The sequence below is a fragment of the Oryctolagus cuniculus genome, chromosome 2 (genome assembly GCF_051225735.1).
Source record: "Oryctolagus cuniculus isolate XC-2025 breed Fujian yellow rabbit chromosome 2, ASM5122573v1, whole genome shotgun sequence".
In the NCBI taxonomy this organism is placed as follows: Eukaryota; Metazoa; Chordata; class Mammalia; order Lagomorpha; family Leporidae; genus Oryctolagus; species Oryctolagus cuniculus.
Genome location: NC_142868.1, coordinates 45,777,272 through 45,800,613, shown reverse-complemented (window position 1 = coordinate 45,800,613; position 23,342 = coordinate 45,777,272). Strand labels below are relative to the sequence as shown.

The window sequence follows — 23,342 nt, the reverse complement described above, 5'->3', positions numbered from 1 at the left end:
GTGTGCTGGCCATGGCGGCCATTTTGGTGGTAGAACCGACGGAAAAAGGAAGACCTTTCTCTCTGTTTTTCTCTCTCACTGTCTAACTCTATCTGTCAAATTAAAAAAAAAAAAAAATAGTACAATTAACCTCATATGCCATTAAAGGATACTGTCAAGGTTGTGTCAGTTTTACAAATATAAAGCAGGAAATGTCAGTTTCCCCCATTTTCAACCTTTATTGTATGGATAAAAGAGGTTGAGACAATTTAGCTCGATATTAATAAAATGTTTCCCAAGCATTATTTTGACCAGGTACCCAAGTTTATGAACATTGACAGTGTCCATTTATATAGCCACACTTGAAGTTATTAAGGACTTAAACCATTTTCTAATATTAGCCTTATTTTTCTCCACTACTTATTCACATATTCCCATTAACAAATGGGATGTTGTGTGTTATATTTATTGGTCTGAGTGTTTCCAGAAAACTGCATTATCTGTGGAGACTGATTTCCATGCTGGCATTAAAAGCACCTGGATATTAATGCACAGAGGTGCAGAGTTAGAGCAACAAGAGAGCATATTCAAACACCAGTACACCCCATTTCCCTTTTTATTGCTTTTTTTTGCTTAGTACTTCTTAAAACAAACAAAAAAATCTTGAATTCAATGTTCAACTGCCAAAGAAAGAGTAACAGCAGGGCACATTCTTAGTGCTTGAGTGAAATTCTAAGCACTAGCTGGTGCAAAACAGTAGACATTGTTTTTTTTTATATATGATCTTATCTAAAACTCTTCTCAACAGTCTTCCAAACAGAGAACCAACACCAACATTATTTAGGTGAAAACATATACAAGATGACACAGTGTATTATTTGGGAACTCCCTTTTTGGGAAGGGATGGTGATAGTGGGTGCTTTCCCACTCCTACCTTAAAAACCATTCTTAAACACTCCAAAGTACAGGACTACTAAGCTTGTAATAAAATTCATGTATTATTGAACCTTTAACTGGCTGGCGTGCATTCCTGTTTGTACCCTATACATTTTGCTGGGTGAAACCAAGGAAAATACAATCTAAGTATATTTGTCTAAAATAACCTACTGTAGCAGAAATGTAGCATAGTGGCTTAGTACAAGCTTCTCTTCTTGGAGTCTTCCATAACTTCTGTGGTTTCAGTGTTGCCATACTTCTCAAAGTTGTCTCTCAAATTATATTTCTCTGTATCTTTAACACCACCAACAAAATCTTCTTCACTGTTAGATGGGCACCAGGCTTTACCGAATCCTCTCTAGAAACAGCTCTGGTACCACAATACGTCCATCAATCTTGTGTGGTCGAGCACACGTGCCTGTATCCACTCCTTCAACACAAGATTAAGTCACAAAACCAAAGCCCGTGGAACATTTCGTTTGGGGGGTCTCTCATTACCACACAATCTATGAGTGTGCCCCATTTCTCAAAATGTTCTCTCAAGCTATCATCTGTAGTTTCCAAGCTCAGACCACCAATAAACAGTTTGCTCAACTGCTCTGGTTCCTTTGGATCATGGCCCTCCATTTTGAGAGCAGACTTGCATCTTCCAACTCGAGTTCAACATGGAACTGAGAGCATAAAAAAATTTTTTAAAGGTTTATTTATTTATTTGAAGACAGAGAGAGAGAGTTAGAAGTCTTCCATCCACTGGTTCACTCCCCAGATGGTTGCATTTGCTGGAGTTGAGCCAATCCGAAGCCAGGAGCCAGGAGCTTCTTCTGGGTCTCCCATGTGGGTGCAGGGACCTGAGACTTGGACCATCTTCTGCTTTCCCAGATCGTAGCAGAGAGCTGCATTGGAACTGGAGCAGCCGGGACTTGAACCGGCACCCATTTGGGATGCTGGCACTACAGGCAGCAGCTTTACCTGCTACACCACAGTGCTGGCCCCATAGAATTGTTTTTGTGATGTCCTTTTCTGTTAGTTTTTTTTTGTTTGTTTGTTTGTTTGAAGATATTTATTTACTTGAAAGGCAGAGTTACAGAGAGGCATAGGCAAAGAGAGGTCTTCTATCCCTGATTCACTCCCTGAATGGCCGCAATGGCTATGGCTGAGCCAGGCCAAAACCAGGAGCCAGGAGCTTCTTGTGGGTCTCCCATGTGGGTGCAGGGACCCAAGCACTTGGGTCATCTTCTGCTGCTTTCCCAAGGCACATTAACAGGTAGCTGGATAGGACATGAACTGGCACCCATATGGAATGCAAACCCTACACCAGGTAGCTTAACCCACTGCAGCACAGGGCTGATCCTTTTAGATTATTTTAGATTGTCTTTCTAACAGTCATAGTTAGTCTGTTTGGTCCAATCAGAAGGAGAACAACTCAGCTAGTTAAACAATGGAAATATAATGTAAAGAATTATTAAACTATTACAGGAAAAAAACCCCTCTAAGATATGCAGAGAAATCTGTAGGATGTTCTAGTATTGGGAACAAACTTGGAAAGGGTCTTCCAGCCCCAAGGATTAAATCTTATAGCAGAAGATACGGTTGTAGCTCACTGGGTAGAATGGAAGCTCACTTTGTTGCCAGGGCTATAGCTGGTCCACAGTTGCCAGGCTTGCAGATAGCGACCCTTGAAGGCATAGAAGGTGTGGGGCAATTGGTAGTGGTCGAAAACAGGGGTTAGTGCTTTTCTGTAGGCAGTAGATCTAGAGTATGCAGTGTCTGTGTTGAGAGAGCAAAGGAAATGTCACCAGGCTGGTTTGGGACTATGGCAGAACACCGTGGATATCCTCACATTTGCACTGCTGACTGGTTGCGGCAGCATAAGCAGCAGTATTCTTCCTACACTATCGAGAAATGTTGACATCATGCTCATAATGCCCTTCTTCATGGAATGTTCTTCCAACCCTGAGAAAATTTAACATCATGCTCATTATGGAGAACTGGTGAAAGGAGTCTTATCCATGATCACAGAGAAGATAGTCGAGTGTTAATTTGGAGTGGAGGAGTAAAAACTTATCTTGTCACATGTCATTAGTGCACCTTTTGTTTCAATCCTTAAATCTTTCATCTCTTATACATCCTTTCTAATATTTCCATTTCATACCTTTTTCTGTTCCTACTGCACTGGCTAGGACTGTGGATACACTGTTAAATAGAGTTGTGATATTAGGTAATCTTGCTGTGTCCTTGATCTCAGGGAGAAACTTTCAGTAATTTATCACCAAGTAAGAGGGTTGCTATATGTACTTTCTATAGGATTGAAGATAGTTCCTTCCTTTTCATAATGATTGGATATAGAATTTTATCAGGGAGCCGGTGCTGTGGCTCACTTGGTTAATCCTCTGCCTGCAGCACCAGCATCCCATATGGGTACCTGATTGCTCCTCTTCCAGTCCAGCTCTCTGCTATGGCCCAGGAAGATAGTGGAAGATGGCCCAGGTGCTTGGGCCCCTGTACCCACATGGGAGACCAGGAGGAAGCACCTGGCTCCTGGCTTTGGATCGGCGCAGCGCGCCAGCTGTATCAGCCATTTGGGGGGTGAACCAATGGAGGGAAGACCTTTCTCTCTGTCTCTCTCTTTCACTAACTCTGCCTGTCAAAAAAAAAATTTTTATCAGATGCATTTATTGCATCGTTGTATTTATCATATTTGTGTATTTTCTCCTAATGCTATCAAATATTAACTATCATATATCCTTGTGAAAAAAATTCATTTGGTTTGATGTGTATTTTTTAAAAATATATTGCTGGGGGGCCAGTGCTTTCGCGCAGAGAGTTAATGCCTTAGGTCTAAAGCAAGCTACAGAAGCAGAGAAAAAGAGACAGACACAGAGAGAGGGAGCTCTTCCATCCGCTGGTTTACTCCCCAAATGCCGGCAGTGGGCAGGACTGGAAACTTAATCCAGGCTTTCCACATGGGTGGCAGGAACCCAGTTTCTTGAGCCATCACTTCTGTCTCCCAGGGTTTGTAACAGCAAGAATCTGGAGTCTAGAGCAGAATTGAGTATCAAACTCAGGACCTCTAATATGGGATGTGGGCATCTTCACTGGGATCTAAACCAGTAGGCCAAATGCCCACCCTCCTTTAACTTTTAACCTGTGTATGTCCTTATATTGAAAGCATGTATTCTTTGACAGTATTGTTTTTCTGTTTCTCTGTTTTAGTCTTTTACTCAATTTTCACTTCATTTACATTTAATGTAATTAGTGATATCCTTGGATTTGATTTTTTTTATTGTTGTTTAATTTGAGAGGTAGAGTTACAGGCAGTGAGAAGGAGAGACAGAAAGGTCTTCCATCCATTAGTTCACTCCCCAAATGGCTGCAACTGCTGGAGCTGGGGTGATCTGAAGCCAGGGCTATTTGATTTTATCAAACCAATCTTTTTTTTTTCTCCTATCTTGCATTCTTTTTTTTTTTTTTTTTTTTTTTTTTAACAGGCAGAGTGGACATTGAGAGAGAGAAACAGAGAGAAAAGTCTTCCTTTGCCGTTGGTTCACCCTCCAATGGCCGCCGCGGCCGGCGCACTGCGGCCGGCGCACCGCGCTGATCCGATGGCAGGAGCCAGGAGCCAGGTGCTTTTCCTGGTCTCCCATGGGGTGCAGGGCCCAAGCACCTGGGCCATCCTCCACTGCACTCCCTGGCCACAGCAGAGAGCTGGCCTGGAAGAGGGGCAACTGGGACAAAATCCGGCGCCCCAACCGGGACTAGAACCCGGTATGCCAGCGCCGCTAGGCGGAGGATTAGCCTAGTGAGCCGCGGCGCCAGCCTTGCATTCTTTTTTTTAAAGACTTATTTATTTACTTGAAAGGCAGAGTTACAGAGAGGCAGAGGCAGAGAGATTTTCCATCTGCTGGTTCACTCCTCAAATGACCACAACAGCTAGAACTGAGCTGATCTGAAGCCAGGAGCAAGGAGCTGCTTCTGGGTCTCCTACTTGGGTGCAGGGGCCCAAGTACTTGGGCCATCTTCTGTCGCCTTCCCAGGCCATAGCAGAAAGCTGGATCAGAGGTGTAGCAACCAGGTCTCGAACCTGTGCACATACAGGATGCCAGGACTATGCCACAGTGCTGGCCCCCTTGTATTCTTTTATATTATTGTTTCCTTCTCTATTGCCTTGAGTTGTGCATTCTTTTATTGCTCACCTTAAAAATTATGATATGTACCGTTGACATTCTAATAAATATAATTACTTCAACAACCCTTATTCCACTGTCCCTCCATCTTTTCCATTTTGTTACTATACATATTGTTTGAGATTTTTCTGTTAGCACAAAGAGTGTTCAATTATATTTTTCCAGATATTCATCCTTTTGAGTTTTTATCTTAGATAATTTTCTTTCTGTCTGAAGAACTTTCAAGCATTTATTTTAGTGCAGGTTTACTGATGACTAATTCTTCTGTTTTTAATCTATCTAAAAATGTCTTTTCCTTCATTTGTGAAGAATGTTTTAACTAAATATGGCATTGTACATTGACAGTTATTTTCTCTTAACTCTTTAAGGCATTCCATTTTCTGGTTTCCTAGTCAGCTGTGAATATTATTGTTGCTACTCTAATGTGCCTTTTCTGCTGATTGCCTTTAAGATAGTTTTCTTTGGTTTTCAACAATTTAAATAAGAAAAGTCAATGTATGGTTTTCTTGTATTTATCCTTAGTATTTGTGGAACTTCTTGAATCTGTGTGTAGTCATCTTTAATCAGTTTTAGAAAATTCTCAATCATCACCTTTCTATATATTGCCTCTGTTCTATTTTCTCTGAGTTCCCCTTTTGAGATTGTAATTTTTCATGTTAGACCTTTTTATATGTATTACACATCTCTCATGTTCCTTTGTTCTTTTCTGTTTTATTTGCATTTTTTTTGGCTTATGAACTTGTGTTTGAACGTTTTCAATTACTTTGTTTCCATTTTGCAAGCCCCATTTTCTGATAACATATAATGAGTTCTTTCAGTAATTACACATTTTAGCAATAGAATTTCCATTTGATTTCCCTTAAAATAGACTGTAATTTTCTGGGGAAATTTTTCATCTTTATTTTCTTGAGTGTATTAGTCATGGTTATAAACATTCTTATCTTTTCATACGAATATCTGGATCATCTAAATGTTTTTTTCCCTTAGTTTCCTATCATACATCTCTGTCTCTTGGAATGCTTATCAATTTTTTATTGGATATTAGGCATTATAAAGTATTAGTGAGGTTCCAGATGATGTTATATTACTCTAGAAAGTGTTCATTTTTTTTTCCTGCTTGGCAGATAAATGAGGGAAGGTCACCTTAATTCAATTAGGGACTATCCTGAGTTGAGGTTGAGTTGCAGTGTTGATAGACCTCTGCCTCCTCTGATTTGATCTGACTGCTAGAATGTAGTCATTCAGATCTTCCAGATAAAAGTTGAGTGCTCCTATGTTCAAGGCATATATCATGTGGCAGGGCCTGAACTCTAATTCATGTTTCTCTCTCTTGAGACTGCCAGAATCTCTGCTGTGCTTCCCCCTTTTTTTTTTTTTTTTTTGACAGGCAGAGTGGACAGTGAGAGAGAGAGACAGAGAGAAAGGTCTTCCTTTTTGCTGTTGGTTCACCCTCCAATGGCTGCCACGGCCGGCGCGCTGTGGCCGGCGCACCACGCTGATCCAATAGCAGGAGCCAGGTGCTTCTCCTGGTCTCCCATGGGGTGCAGGGCCCAAGCACTTGGGCCATCCTCCACTGCACTCCCTGGCCACAGCAGAGAGCTGGCCTGGAAGAGGGGCAACTGGGACAGAATCCGGCGCCCCGACCAGGACTAGAACCCGGTATGCCGGCGCCGCAAGGCGGAGGATTAGCCTAGTGAGCCGCGGCACTGGCCTCTGCTGTGCTTCTAAGCTTCGTAGCATCTGCCCTGTGCAGTCTCTGAAGTTTCAAATATCCTCAGGAGAGAACTGGTTGTATGTCAGGCTTGATCCTTCACACTGCCCCTGGTTACCTAGATCTCATTCCTTTCATTGCATTTTGTCTCCATACCCTCTCAAGACCACCAAAAACTCTACTCATTTCTTAGTTCTTTAGCACCAGCCTGGGCAAAGCTTGATTTTCAGTCTCTGGCCTTATATACGCACGTTCAACAAATGCCTCCGTGGAAAAAGTGGCTGCACTTATCAGGCCACCTGAAAGTTTTAAAGTTCTTCTGCATCAGCAGTTCTCCAATAGCTTTAGGTAGGTAACTCAAAAACTTTTTCCTTCTTTTAAAGTAGTTTTTGATAGAAGCATTGGCTTACCACAAAGTATTCCATCATATTTGGAAATGATAGTCACATACAGTTTATTATTATGAATCAGTTATCAAGTTCATTTAAAATTCTTTGACTTCAGTTTCTGTGTCCCTTGATTCTCTGCATTATGTATAGGAGGCTTATAGACAACATCCATTAATGTAGAAGGAAATTGTGGGGACCTTGCTATAGCAAGGAAGTCTAACTATTCTGATATTCTCTCGTCTTGAGTCACATCTTTATATAGACTTAAACAGTGTTAAAAGAAGAAAGAAATAAATTATTGCTTAATAGAAAGTCTTGGTAATGAAAATATCTGTAACTAGTTCAAAATAATCATTGACTGTTACATAAACAAGTAGAAAAATATTCGGTAGTTAATTTTGAACTGTTCCTGCTGTTAAAATGATTATGTTTGGAGCTACAATTTTTCCGTTTGTATCCTTTTTTTTTTTAAAGATTTATTTATTTACCTGAAAGAGTTATAGAGAGAGGAGAGAAAGAGAGAAAGAGAGAGGGAGGGAAGGAGGTCGGTCTTCCATCTGCTGGTTCACTCCCAACTTGGCCGCAACGGCCGGAGCTGTGCCTATCTGAAGCCAGGAGCCAGGAGCTTCTTCCGGGTCTACCAAGTGGGTGCAGGGGCTCAAGGACTTGGGCCATCTTCTACTGCTTTCCCAGGCCATAGCAGAGAGCTGGATTGAAAATGGAGGAGCCAGGACTCACACCAGCACCCACATAGGGATGCTGGCACTAGGATGACGGCCCTACCCACTACACCACAGTGCCGGCCTCTGTTTTTATCCTTAATATCACATATTATATCAGCTTATAGTCTTAGCTCCATTTGTAGCTTGTAATTTCAATGCTTAAAGAACTGTTTTTTAAAATTTTTAAATGTAAAAAGAACAAATTTGAGCCAAAGATGAGACCCTTCCTTACCCTCAACTCCAAAATATAACCACTTGTTCCTCTCTCTCTCTCTCTCTCTCTCTTCTCCTTTTACTGCTTCTGTCTTCTGTTGATACATGATAATTGAAGAAAATATAGAAATTGACATACATAAGAACAAAATTCTTTATCACACCACCAGTCAGTAATCACTCTTGAGCATTTTGGTGCTTATCTTTTGAGGTATTTATATTTCTTTATAAAATGGATAGTATTATGGAACTGATATTGCACAGTGGGTTAAGCTGCTGCTTGTTACAGTGGCATTCCATGTTGGATCCCACCTGCTCAACTTCTGATCCAGCTCTTTGCTAATGTGCCTATGAAGGCAATGGAAGATCGCCCAACTAGTTGGGCCTCTGTCACCCTTGTAGGAGATGGAGACGGATTTCCTGGCTCCTGGTCCCAAAAGTGGCTCTTATGACCATTTGGCGAGTAGACCAGTGGACAGAAGATATCTCTCTCTCTGTGTCTTCTCTCCCCTCTGCCCATCACTCTGCCTTTCAAATAAATAAATACATTTTAAAAATACGTAGAAATGAGGACCAGTGTTGTGGCGTGATAGATCAAGCCACCGCCTGTGATGCTGGCATCATATATGGGCACCAGTTCAAGACCAGGATGCTCCACTTCTGATCGAGCATCCTTCTGATGTGCCTGGGAAGGCAGAGGAAGGTGACCCAAGTCCCTGGGCCCCAGCATCCATATGAGAGATCCAGAAGAAGCTCCTGGCCCCTGGCTTCTGGCTTCAGCCTGGGCCAACTCCGGCCACTGTGGCCATTTGGGGAGTGAACCAGCGGATGCAAGATTTTTCTTTGTCTTTCCCTCTCTCTGTGACTCTGGCTTTCAAATACATAAAAATAGATCTTAGGCCAGCGCCGTGGCTTAATAGGCTAATCCTCCGCCTGCGGCACTGGCACACCGGGTTCTAGTCCCGGTGGGGGCGCTGGATTCTGTCCTGGTTGCTCCTCTTCCTGTCCAGCTTTCTGCTGTGGCCCTGGAGTGCAGTGGAGGATAGCCCAAGTGCTTGGGCCCTGCACCCGCATGGGAGACCAGGAGAAGCACCTGGCTCCTGGCTTTGGATCAGTGCAGTGCGCCGGCCGTAGCGGCCATTGTGGGGTGAACTAACGGAAAAGGAAGACCTTTCTCTCTGTCTCTCTCTCTCTTTCCACTCTGCCTGTCAAAAAAAAAAAAAATAGATCTTTAAAAAATATATAAATGGATTATATTATTATTAGTGGTACTCAGGCCTGCCTCCTTATTAATATTACCTGTAACACTTAAAATGTAAATATAGATTATGGTCTGTATCTTATACATAGCCAAATCAAAATCACCAGGGATAGAGCTAAGAAAGTTTTATTTTAAAAAATGAATACTCGCGCCGGCCGTGGCGGCCATTGGAGGGTGAACCAACGGCAAAGGAAGACCTTTCTCTGTCTCTCTCACTGTCCACTCTGCCTGTCAAAAAAATAAAAAATAAAATAAAAAATAAAAAAAATACTACTGGGGCTGGTGCTGTGGCACAGCGGGTCAATGCCCTGGCCTGAAGCACTGGCATCCCAGATGGGCGCCAGTTCAAGACCCAGCTGCTCCACTTCCGATCTAGCTCTCTGCTATGGCCTGGGAAAGAAGTAAAAGATGGCCCAAGTCCTTGGGCCCCTGCACCCACGTGGGAGACCTGGAGGAAGCTCCTGGCTCCTGGCTTCGGATCGGCACAGCTCGAGCAGTTGCGGCCATCTGGGGAGTGAACCATCGGATAGAAGTCCTCCCTCTCTCTTCTCTCTCCTCTCTCTGTATAACTCTTTCAAATAAACAAATAAATCTTTAAAAATAAATAAATAAATACTCCTCTTAAGAAGTGTTTAATAACCTTCAGAGACTTTTTAAGATGAATGTTGCAATGTAGAAAGTTTTTAGCCTTTATTTAGCTCTTTATCTAATTATTCAATTTTAACTTTTCCCCAGCCATTCCATCCTATGGTGAATCTGGATTGTTCTCGAGATTTCCGACCATTTCTTTGTGCACTCTATGCTCCTATTTGTATGGAATATGGACGTGTCACACTTCCCTGCCGAAGACTGTGCCAGCGGGCTTACAGTGAATGTTCAAAGCTCATGGAGATGTTTGGTGTTCCTTGGCCTGAAGATATGGAATGCAGTAGGTGCGAAAATCATAGATTTTCACTGATTATTTCCTATGTTACAGTATGTTTGCAATTGCTTGTCTTTGTTTATTTTGTTAGCCTTTTTTTGAAGTATGTGTATTCATTATTAATTTTGAATAACAGTTTCAAAACCTAAGAATGATTTCCTTAGGAATTTGGAAGCACTGAATGAAAAAGGTAAAAAAAGAAAATATTTCTGTGAAGAAATTTTTAGAGGAATTAAATTAAGAAATATGTAATCTGGCCGGTGCCGCGGCTCACTTGGCTAATCCTCCGCCTGCGGCACCAGCACCCCAGGTTCTAGTCCTGGCTGGGGCACCAGATTCTGTCCCGGTTGTTTCTCTTCCAGTCCAGCTCTCTGCTGTGGCCCGGGAGGGCAGTGGAGGATGGCCCAAGTCCTTGGGCCCTGTACCCGCATGGGAGACCAGGAGGAAGCACCTGGCTCCTGGCTTTGGATCAGCACAGTGCACCGGCCACAGCGTGCTGGCTGCAGTGGCCATTTTGGGGGTAAACCAACGGAAAAAGGAAGACCTTTCTCTCTGTCTCTCTGTCTCTCTTTCTCTCTCACTGTCTAACTCTGCCTGACAAAAAAAGAATACATAATCAGGAATTCAGTTGATTTTTCTCTCTTTGAAACATTTTTTTGAGGACTGGCTACTTGTGACATTGGCATCCCATATCTGAGTGCCGGTTTGAGTCCTAGCTCCTTCCCTTCGATCTACCTGCCTGTTATTGTGCCTGGGAAAACAGTGAAGCATGGCCCTTGCTACCCACATGGAAGACCCAGATGGAGTTTCTGACTCCTGGCTTCAGCTTGACCCAACCCTGGCTGTCTCAGCCATTTGGGAAGTGAGCCCAATGGAAGATCCATTACTCTGTGACTCTTCCTGTCTCTCTGTCACTCTGCCTTTCAAATAAATAAATATTTAAAAAGACAATAAGAATTTTTTTCTGGTTGTAAAAGTAATGCAGTTTGGTCAAAATTAGAAAATAATCATTTATTTCCTGATAATTGTAGTTTAAATACCTTTATGATATAGATATGTTAATGATTAAGGTATTTCTATTTTTTTCTGTCATAAAGTAACACATCAAATCCAGAAAATGTCATGTGCTTTTCAAATTATATTCAACTATATGTATTTTCTTAAAATTTGAGGATTTGTTTATTAGACATCTTTATACTTTTGTATAAACATTAGTAACATACTACACATGCACTTATCATATGGTGGGCTTTTTTGTATTCTCCAATATTTCAAGGATAAATAATAAAAAAGTGAGTATCCCTGTACCTATAATTATCTAGCTTTGTCCAGTTTTTTTTTTTTTTTTTAAGATTTATTTATTTATTTGAAAGAATTACAGAGAGGCAGAGAGAGAGAGAGAAAGAGAGAGAGGTCTTCTGTCTGCTGATTTACTCCCCAGATGGCCGCAATTGCTGGAGCTGTGCCAATCTGAAGCCAAGAGCCAGGAGCTTCCTCCAGGTCTCCCATATGGGTGCTGAAGGACTTGAGCCATCCTCTGCTGCTTTCCCAGGCCATAGCAGAGAGCTGGATCTGAAGTGGAGCAGCCAGAACTAGAACCGGCGCCCATATGGGATGCTAGCACTGCAGACGGCTGCTTTACCTGCTACACCACAGCACCAGCCCCTAGCTTTGTCCAGTTTTAATATTTTTTAATGTTTGCTTTAGACTTTATTATAAGAAATAACACAATGCAGCTAGAACTGAAAGCTCGTCTTTGATCTCATCTTGATCCTAGTCCCTTCTTTCTTCCCTGGGGTGAGGTAATCGTATGATGAATTTGTTGTTAACCATTTTCATGGTTTCTTTTTCTTACTTTGTTTTTATTTATTTATTTATTTATTTGACAGATAGAATTAGACAGTGAGAGAGAGAGAGAGAGAGAAAGGTCTTCCCTCACCTTAGTTCACCCCCTAAATGGCCGCCATGGCCGGAGCTACGCCAATCTGAGGCCAGGAGCCAGAAGCTTCTTCCTGGTCTCCCATGCGGGTGCAGGGCCCAAGCACTTGGGCCATCCTCCACTGCCTTCCCAGGCCACAGCAGAGAGCTGGACTGGAAGAGGAGCAACCGGCACTAGAACCCGGTGCTCATATGGGATGCTGGCACTGCAGGCGGAGGATTAACCAAGTGAGCCATGGCGCCAGTCCAATTTGTTTATTTGAAAGGCAGAGAGAGAGAACTACTGTCTGCTGGTTTATTACCCACACATGCCCATATTTGGCCAGTCTTGGGAACTAAATCCTTGTCTCCCACATTGGTGGCAGGAACCCAATGATTTAAGCCATCACCACTGCTTCCCAGGGTCTGGGAATAGTGGGAAGGTGGAGTTAGGAGCCAGAGCTAGGTATTGAAACCAGGCAGGGGCTGGCGCTGTAGCGTATGGGTAAAGCCGCCGCCTGCAGCGCCAGCATCCCATATGGGTCCTGGCAGCTCCACTTCCAATCCAGCTCTCTGCTATGGCCTGGGAAAGCAGTAGAAGATGGCACAAGTCCTTGGGCCCCTGCACCCACGTAGGAGACCTGAATCTAAATATATAGCCTTGATATCTCCTTGCTAAGCTCTAAACCTGCATATCCAGCTGTCAGTAGGAATCTTAGCATGAATTTGTCTAAAATACTTCAATTTCAGCATATATAAAATTGATTTTATTCCTTTTCTCATTGTTATATTCCTTGGTTGTCGTCTTCTGATCCTCCTTCACTGACCCCAACATCCACATCCAATCAGTTATAAATTCTCTTGTTTTTAATCTAACTTTATATGTGTCTTAGTCTCTGCCTTATCTGGTTTTATTTATTTATTATGACATTTATTTATTTAACTTGTTCTGGCCCAGCTGATATCGCTACCCTCATTTTTATACAGTTCAAGTCTGTCTTCTACACAGCTCCTAGTTAGCTTTTATTTATTTGGGTTAATGTTATATGAATGTATTAATTTAACATTCATTCGTTCAACAAATTTTAATTGAATGCCTTTGGCTTGCTAGGTGCTATTCTAGATAAGCAATATTTAGCTCTTATGGAGCTAAAATTTTAGTGGTAACAAGTGGTGGGAGATAAGAACTATAGAGATAATGTCAAATAGTAATGGGTGCTGCTGAGAAAGAATAGGGTTAGGTGATAGTGATACCATAGTGGAGATCAGATAAACTATTTTCTAGAGTTGTTGGGGAAGTCGTTTTTGGTAAGGAGGCTTTGGACTAGGGATCTCAATGAATTGAGGGAATAAATGATATGAACATCTAGGGAAGAGTGATTTAGGCAGAGGAAACAGCAGCATATGCAGAGGCTCTGAAGACGAGGCATGCAGGGTGAATTGAAAGAACTGGGGATTGGCATCCTGGTATAGCTGGTTAAGCTGCTGCCTGTGATGCCGGCGTTCCATATGAGTACTTGTTCAAGTCTCAGCTGCTCCACTTCCCATCTACCTCCCTGCTAATGCTTGCGGGAAAGCAGCTCCAGATGGCATAAGTGCTTAGACCCCCTCCTGCCACGTGGGGTTCTGGGCTCCTGGCTTCTACCTGGCCAACCCCAGCTGATGTGGCCATTTGGGGAATGAATCGGCAGGTAGAATATCTCCCCCCACAACTCTGCCTGTCAATTAATAAATAAATATTAAAAAAAAAGAAAAAACTGGAGACCAAGTGAATGAGACAGAATGGAAGGAAATAAGATCAGAAAAACACTGGGACTAGAGTCCATGTGGCACTGGTAGAATTTGGATTTGCCCCTGAATCAGATGGGAAGCCAGTTGAAAGGGTTCTAAGCAGAAGAGGCATGATTGTGAATACAGTGGTATCATGTCTGCGGAAGACCACACTGGCTGTGGAAATGGATGTCAGTTTGAGGCTCCCCAGAAATCCAGGTAGTGATGGCTCAGACTAGGCAGTAGCACTGGAAGAAATGCTAAGTGGTCAGATTCTGTATATATCACAGAATAGAATGACAAGAATTGCTGGTAGATTAGGAGTATAGACGAGAGAGAAGGGACTTCAAGGAAGAACCCCAGGATGTTTGGCCTGACAACTACTCATGGGGGTAGGGAAACCTGAGGAGCGGTAATCAAGCATTTGGTTTTAGAAAGGTTAATGATTGAGTTGCCTATTAGACATTCAGGTGTGCATGTTGAGTTGACAATTGGGTATACAAATGTACCCTAAGAAAATATATAATATTAGTTTGCATGGTTTCAAATTTTGTATCAGTGTTCACACACACACACACACACACACACATTTCTGCAACATGCTTAACTTCTCCACCCGCATCTCCTGTCACAAGTCTTGTGCACTTTATGTTCCAGTCATATTAAACATTCACTGTTTAAACTAAGCCTTTGTTTGAATTTGCTTGCTAGAATACTCACTGACATATTGCTAATACTGATTCAAAATCTTGTGTTGAGGAACTCATTCTATGAAGTATTTTATAACCACTTCCCCGCTATTCATCCTTTTCTTTATCGTTTTTTGCCCCTTACACAGATCTTAATTACTTCCTGTATCACACTGCTGTATTTTATGTAGTGTCTGCAAGTTTGTGTTTTCTTCTAGACTCAGAGATAGAGATCCTATTTTTTTGTTTTTAACTCCTAGTATATTGCAGGATCCCAATAAATACTTGAATTCACTAAGTTTCTGTCATTGGCTTTATAATTCTAAATACTGTAAAGAAAATGATTTGTATTAGAAAATTAAAAAATTGAAGATACTGGTCAACTACAGCATAAGATTGTGTGTGTATTTGGCAAACATAATATCAATGATAGTTTCTTGGAATTTGATGTAGTTAGTGGGAGTTTGAAGCCTTAAAAACTGTTATTGGCAAGAAAACTGAAGATGAAGGGTCTTCACAAGAATGATACCCTTAGTCTGCAACACAACCTTCTTTTCTTTATCCTGAGGCTGCTATACCTTCTTAAGACTGTATTGTGTTTCTTTAGGAGTTTGTTAAAATACAAATTGCTGGACCTTAACAACAAACATTCTGAAATGTAATTTGTAGTGATAGGGACCAAGAATTTACATTTTGAAAAATATCCTCAATTTTTTCTTATGTACATCAAAATTTAGAATAAATGAATTAAAGAATATAAGGTTTGAAGAGAAATCAGGAATGATAGCAAAGAACTAGCTGATATTAGCAGTCTTTTTTTTTTTAAGATTTATATATTTATTCAAAAGGCAGAGTTACAGAGAGGCAGAGGTAGAGAGAGGGAGGTCTTCCATCTGCTGGTTCACTCCCCAGATGGCCTCAACGGCCAGAGCTGCGCCAATCCGAAGCCAGGAGCCAGGAGCTTCTTCCAGGTCTCCCATGTGCGTGCAGGGGCCCAATGGCTTGGGCCACCTTCTACTGATTTCCCAGGCCATAACAGAGCACTGAATTGGAAGTGGAGCAGCCAGGACTCAAACTGGCGTCCATATGGGATGCTGGCGCTGCAGGCGGCAGCTTTACCCACTATGCCACAGTGCCGGCCCCTATTAGCAGTCTTAAAGACCTTTAATAACCAATTGGATAAGCAGAATGTGAAATGGGAAGACAAGCTCTAAAAATCTAGCCACTCGTTGGAGTATTTAATGCTAATCTAACTCAGAACACTTTGAACCATGTGTTTAGGGAAAGGTTTTTTTTTTAATCTCTTATGCTTTAATCACTTCTATTTGAGTGTAGGCTAAATTCAGGACTACGTTACAGTTTAAAAGGTTAGCGAAAAAAGAGTAACTTTTAGCTACTGTTCTGTTGGAGCTATATAGTTGTACCTATATATTTTCATACAATGAAGTTTTACTCTAAACAGTATGTCCTTAATATTCTTTATATACTGTTATTAATTGATGACTATGCTTTACTAGTTTAATGAAGAATACTATTTTTGAAGGCAAAGCAAAATTGCATATAAAGGAATGTTTTTCTCCCAGCTATTGGAAATTTAGTTATAGGGTACATATATAAGATACCACCATTTACTTTTTTCTTGCTTATTGTAGTTGCCCTCCAAGGACATAGGAAAGATAGATCTTGGGTGCTAAATTCAGAAATCTAAGTTGTTATGTGGTAATAGATTTCTCCATAAGTAAAAATGGCTTTCATCTTGTGTTTTTTAGGTTCCCAGATTGTGATGAGCCGTATCCTCGACTTGTGGATCTGAATTTAGTTGGAGATCCAACTGAAGGAGCCCCAGTGGCAGTGCAGAGGGACTATGGTTTTTGGTGTCCCCGAGAATTGAAAATTGATCCTGATCTTGGTTATTCATTTTTGCACGTGCGTGATTGTTCACCTCCTTGTCCAAATATGTATTTTAGGAGAGAAGAACTGTCATTTGCTCGCTATTTCATAGGACTGATTTCAATCATTTGCCTTTCTGCCACGTTGTTTACTTTTTTAACTTTTTTGATTGATGTCACAAGATTCCGTTATCCTGAAAGGCCTATTATATTTTATGCAGTCTGCTATATGATGGTATCTTTAATTTTCTTCATTGGGTTTTTGCTTGAAGACCGAGTAGCCTGCAACGCATCTAGCCCTGCGCAATATAAAGCTTCTACAGTGACACAAGGATCTCATAATAAAGCCTGTACCATGCTTTTTATGGTACTTTATTTTTTCACCATGGCTGGAAGTGTATGGTGGGTAATTCTTACCATCACATGGTTTCTAGCAGCTGTGCCAAAGTGGGGTAGTGAAGCTATTGAGAAGAAAGCATTGCTATTTCACGCCAGTGCATGGGGCATCCCTGGAACTCTAACTATCATCCTTTTAGCGATGAATAAAATTGAAGGTGACAACATTAGTGGCGTGTGTTTTGTTGGCCTCTACGATGTTGACGCATTGAGATACTTTGTTCTTGCTCCCCTCTGCCTATATGTGGTAGTTGGGGTTTCACTCTTGTTAGCTGGCATTATATCCCTAAACAGAGTTCGAATTGAGATTCCATTAGAAAAGGAGAACCAAGATAAATTAGTGAAGTTTATGATCCGGATTGGTGTTTTCAGCATTCTTTATCTCGTACCACTCTTGGTTGTAATTGGATGCTACTTTTACGAACAAGCCTACCGTGGCATCTGGGAAACAACATGGATACAAGAACGCTGCAGAGAATATCACATTCCATGCCCATATCAGGTAAGGCAAACTTTGTTATAAATTTCAGAATGTGAAAAGAAGGTATATTACTATATAGAGTTAATGTTAGCTGTTTGTAAACAATTTCTCATCAACTTGTACATTAAAGTTTTAAAGTGAAAATAACTGACAAATATATTGTAGTAAGCATTAATAGACATGTTTATGTGGACATCTTTATTTTAAAATATGACTTACAAATCTAAGCTATGGACTTTTAATTAGTTTGCTTCTGTTACAACAAAATAGTTGTTTGTTGATTCTTTAGAAGTCCAAATTTGTAGGAGAGAATCGCTTTACCAACTCTGACAAAAAGGCACTATCGTTTGCTGGAAGTTCTACTGATGGCCACATTAGGAGTTGTTTTAAGAGTTTTGCAAAGATACTAGAACACAATTATACAAAATTCTTAATGGTCTTGGGTTTCTTTGCCTACTGAATATTTTGGAATTCACCTTTGAATTTAAAGAGTTCAAAGCTTCTCTTAGTCATAGAATCATAGGATTTTAGATTTAGAAGGGACTTTAGAGGTAATTTATTCAGGTTCTCTCTATAATATAGAGTTCTTAAATGTGTATATGATTTGAAGTTTAGAGGTACTAAGTGACTGTGTCCCTACATAGTAAGTATCCAGCTGGAATTGAATGTTAGGAGGGAAATCAAGGAAAGTAACTCAGCAGAACTGATGCTAAAATTTTTTTCTCCCATCTTAAATCCTTCTCACAGACCTCTACCCCTAGGTGTTGCCATCTCTCCTTCCTTTTAAAACAAGTTTTCTTTATTTTTTATAAATAATTAAGATTTTTTTTATTTATTTGAGAAGTACAGCTACAGACAGAGAGAGGTAAAGACAGAGGAAAAGATCATCCATCTGCTGGTTCACTCCCCAAATGGCCACAGTGCCCCCTCTGAAGCCAGGAGCAAGGAGCTTCTTCCAGATCTCCAATGTGGGTGCAGGCACCAAAGCACTTGGGCCATCTTCTACTGCTTTCCCAGGCCTTAGGCAGAAAGCTGGATCAGAAAAGGAGCAGCCAGGACACGAGCTGGCACTCATATGTGATGCCAGCATCACAGGCAGAGGCTTAGCATTCTAAGGGCAGCGCTGTGGCACAGTGATGCAGTTGGTTAAGTCTCCGCCTGCGGCATGGGCATCCCATTAGGGCACCAGTTCTAGTCCCAGCTGCTCCTCTTCCAGTCCAGCTCTCTGCTATGGCCTGAGAAAGCAGTGGAAGATGCCCCAGGTGCTTGGGCACCTGCACTCTTGTGGGAGACCCAGAAGAAGCTCCTGGCTCCTGGCTTCCAGTCAGCGCAGCTCCAGCCCTTGGCGGCCATGTGGGGAGTGAACCAGCAGATGGAAGACCTTTGTGTGTCTCCCTCTCACTGTCTGTAACTCTGCCTCTCAAATAAATAAATAAGAAAGAAAGCTTTTTTTTTTTAAAGGTATGCTAATTTAGTGTCTCCTGTTCATCATGTTCCAGATTTCCTGTTTTAAAATACACCACCCTTCTGTTCCCCTAATACTTCTAAATACCTTTATTAAAGTGCTTGTATTTTAAAGGTAACTTTTGTTTACTTGTCCCTTTCCCCTACTAGACCATGAATGCTTCACAAGCAAGAACTTTTTTATTTTTTAAATACATACTCTGTAGGTTGATGGATGATGGCAATAAGAATGTGAGAGTATAGATTGAGACGGAGGGACATTTTGAAGAAATTATAACAGTGTTACTGGGTACAAGGAGTCTGGAGCTGGCACATAGTTAGTGCTCATAAATATATTTGATAACCAAGAATGCTAATTTGCTTTTTATTTTGAAGTGTAACTAGCTCTACATAAAGAATTCTTAAATTACCATCATGTAATTATTAGAACTGCTTGATTTTTTAAAAAAATAAGTGAACTCATAATTTAGAGATCAGAAAAAAATGAATAATTGAATTCTACATTTCTTATCAATTTGCTAGCTAAAAACTTTAAATGTGAATTTTTAGGCCTGAAGGTAAGTTAGCAAATTTTACCTCAAATAAGAAAGGAAGAGATGGTTTAATTACATCATATGCTTTTCCATATAAGCTTTCTAGGATTCCAAATACATATTATTTTAGGGCAATTGAAAAAATAATATTTGACTCTAAAATAATTGTCTTTAAAACTACCAAATCTCAAACAGGTAAATTAAAGTAGTTGAAAAGCTGCTCTTTTCAAGACTTTCCTAGAATTTTTTTAAAAGTTGTTATTTTATTTATTTGAAAGATTTTGCATCCTCTGGTTCACTCCCCAAATGCCTGTAGCAGCAATGGCTGGGCCAGGAAGATGCCAGGAGCCAAAAACTCCATCCAGATCTCACAGACAGGTGCCAGAGACCCTAGGCCCTGAACCATCTGCTGCCTGTTGGGGTGTGCATTAGCAGGAAGGTGGATCAGAAGTGCAGCCAGGGCTCAAATCAAGCACTCTGATATGGGATGAAGTATCCCAGGTGTAGGCTTAGCCAGCTATGGTACAGTACCTCCCCAAGGTCTGATTCTTGAGCATCCTCAGAACCTGGTTCAACTAAGAGACAGGAGATATTTCTTACAGGGCTGTAGAAGATAGGGGGTTCCATCAAATTCACTCCTTCCTGGTCTTCAACTAATTGCCTATATCTACCAAAAGTTCATCAGCCCAAGAAGACAACTTGACAAGGGGAATGCTCCTTATGCTCCTTATAATAAAACGTGGACAAGATGAAGAATAGGTTGTTGGTAGAGTAAGACACTAAGTTTTACAAATCATTGGTAAAGTTAATTAGAACCTAAATTATTTAACTTTCCTCATTATCATTAGCCTTTCTAAATTTAGAAGAAATAATAATCTGTTTGGAAAGAAATGAGATTATTTGCAAAATATTTGAAATGTGAGGTCTGTATTGATTTCCTTCAATGATTAAAAGAAAACTTGGGAATTGAAATCCCAGCTTATACCTATTTTCCACAGGGTTACAACTAAATTGATGGGCCAAGGATAGGAGAATATAAATTTAGAGAAGACAGTAAGAGGAAGAGAGATACAAATGTAGTTAAAGGAGTGAATTACTAACCAGCTGTCTATTCACTCAACTTAGTGCAGCTTTAGTAGCATTGTCTCCCTGAGAGGAATAAAGTGTATTGTAATTACAGAAACCTTGACCTCTTTCTTATTCTTCTTTCTTTATTTTATTTGAGAATCAGAGAGACACAGAGAGCTCCCATTGCTAATTCACTCCCCTAAAACCCCCAAAAGCAGGGCCTGAGCCAAACCATAGTGGGGAGCTGGGAATGCAATCCAGATCTCCAGAGTGGGTGGGTGGGTGACCATTTCCTAGGGTGTGCAATAGCAGGAACCAGCCGGGGAGGCTGTACTCAAACCCAGGTCCTGGGATGTGAGAAGTGGGCCTCCTAGCTGGTACCTTAACTAGGCCAAATGTACACTCCATCTTTCTTTGTCCTTTCAAGAGGTATTAAGTTTCTAACATACAGATAATATATAAAAGACAAAACAATGAACAGCACTGGATCTGCTGCCCACTTAATAAATAACACATGGGATCGACATTGTGGCTTACGAGGCTGACATTGTGGCTTACGGGGTTAAGCCACTGCCTGTGATACTGGCATCCTGTATGGACCTGATTCGAGTCCTGGCTACCACACTTCCCATCCAGCTCCCTGTTAATGTGCTTGGGAGAGCAGCAGAGGATGGCCCAAGTATTTGGGCCCCTGCACCTTCATGGGAGACCTGAAAGAAACTCCTTTCTCCTGGCTTCTGCCTGACCTAGCCCTGGCCGTTGCAGGCATTTGGGGAGTGAGCCAGCAGATGGAAGATTTATCTTTCTGTCTTTTCTCTCTCTCTCTCTGTCTTTCTCTCTCTATCTCTCTACTCTGCCTTTCAAATAAAACAAAAAACTAGATCTTAGGCTTACAATGTTAAGGAAGGTTGAAAAATTAAAAAAATAAATAAATAATACACTAACAGGACACTATGGATAACTCTCCCTGACCTTATCTCTCTTCTAAACCATCATTATCCAGAATTTGGTGTTTTTGCTTATTTATTTTACATTTATATGTGTATACAATTTTTCATAAGCAATTATATGGTATTTCAGTTTCAGTATTTAAAATTTTATAATGTCTACACAGTACATATTTTTCATCAGCTTTAGTTATTCATGATGTTTGTGGTATTTGTGGTGATATGTGCAAAGGGATTCATTTTCTTTTTTGCTGTTCAGCATTCTAATGTGTGATGATATCACATTTGTTTGTTCTCCCTTAATGGATATTTAGGTGGTTCTTCATAATTCCTCTATTATAAATAATGCTGGCATGATTATTATTGTGCAGCCATGTGAATTTCTCTGGAATATATAACTAATAATCTGAATCTTTCCCTTTACTAAATGTCTCCAATTGCTTTCCAAAATGGTTGTACCAATTTATAATCACATTTGAAAGTACAGAGAATTCTCATTTCACATATTCATCATCACTTGATATTTTAATTTTTGCCAATCTTCTGGAAATCATCATTGCTGTTTTAATTTGTATTTCTGTGATTAATAGTGAGATTGAACTATTTAAGTTTATCATATATTCAGATTTCCTCTTTTGTGAATTGCTTATTTATACACAGACATTCTGGATTATAATTCTTGTCAGTTTTATATCATTTAACTTGCCTTTTCACTTCTTTATCTATTAATAAATAGGTTAAATTTTAATGTTATTATCCTTTTTCTTTTAAATCATCTCTTATTTATCGACTTGTCCATCCTTTCTCCACTGATATGTAATGCTGTTTCTATCATATATTGAATCTCAATCAATACGTGAAACTTTTATCAGTCTTTCAGTTCACAATCTCTTTTCCTTGCCCTGTATTGTCTTAATTATTATAGTGTCATAACAGATGTTTATATCTGATAGGGTAAGTGTATGACCTTCCAGAACACAATAAAAGTCAAGGCTGACATAACAGTGCAGTGTAATTTAAAAGTACACAGAAGTTGGAATCTTTTGACCTGCATTCAAGAACTGTTATCACTTATCAGCTGTGTGACATTCTTTGCATAAACTTAATCTACAGTTCATTTTTATTTGTTTTGTTTTAAGATTTATTTATTTATTTGGAAAGGTAGAGTTATGGAGAGAGAGAGAGAGAGGGAGAGAAAGAGAAAAGGTCTTCCATCCCCAAATGGCTGCAATGGCCAGAGCTGGGCTAATCCAAAGCCAGGAGCCAGATAGAGTTAGACAGTGAGAGAGAGAGAGAGACAGAGAGAAAGGTCTTCCTTCCATTGGTTCACTCCCCAAATGGCTGCTATGGCCGGAGATATGCCGATCCGAAGCCAGGAGCCAGGTGCTTCTTCCTGGTCTCCCACGCGGGTGCAGGCACCCAAGCACTTGGGCCATCCTCCACTGCCTTCCCAGGCCATAGCAGAGAGCTGGACTGGAAGAGGAGCAACCAGGACTAGAATCCGGTGCCCATATGGGATGCCAGCACCGCAGGTGGAGGATTAACCAAGTGAGCCACGGCACTGCCTCCCCCCCCCAAAAAAAGACCCTTTTCCACCCCTGTCTAAATTTTTTTTGTAATTTTTTCACTTTAATTATAAAGAATTTAAACCCCTTAGTCTTTGGTGGATTACAGATCTAGGTAGGTAAAATGTGGGCAAATATTTTCCATATAATGGTGAATTTAGTTATTTTGTAATTCTGTTGATTAAAATTGGAGTGGTTTGAGGAAGACCAGTTGTTCAGAAGATAGTGTGGTCTGTTTAAGCAGGTTGTTCTGAAACAAGGATACTAAGCATGATATAGTATGGAGCTTACTGTAGGTGCTGATGT

General features: G+C 40.7%; 1 protein-coding gene across 4 annotated transcripts in view; it reads left to right on the top strand.

Annotated features, from left to right (window-relative positions):
- FZD3 (frizzled class receptor 3) overlaps positions 1-23,342 on the top strand; it is a 91,424-nt gene that overhangs the window by 30,481 nt on the left and 37,601 nt on the right. For 3 of the 4 annotated variants that reach the window (XM_089325445.1, XM_051842535.3, XM_051842534.3), the window contains exons 3-4: positions 10,131-10,327; positions 16,463-17,480. In XM_089325445.1, the coding sequence (XP_089181571.1) occupies positions 10,131-10,327; positions 16,463-17,480 (1,215 nt within the window). Of the gene's footprint in view, positions 1-7,020; positions 7,159-10,130; positions 10,328-16,462; positions 17,481-23,342 lie in introns of those variants that run through there. The other variant, XM_051842537.3, reaches the window with a different exon arrangement.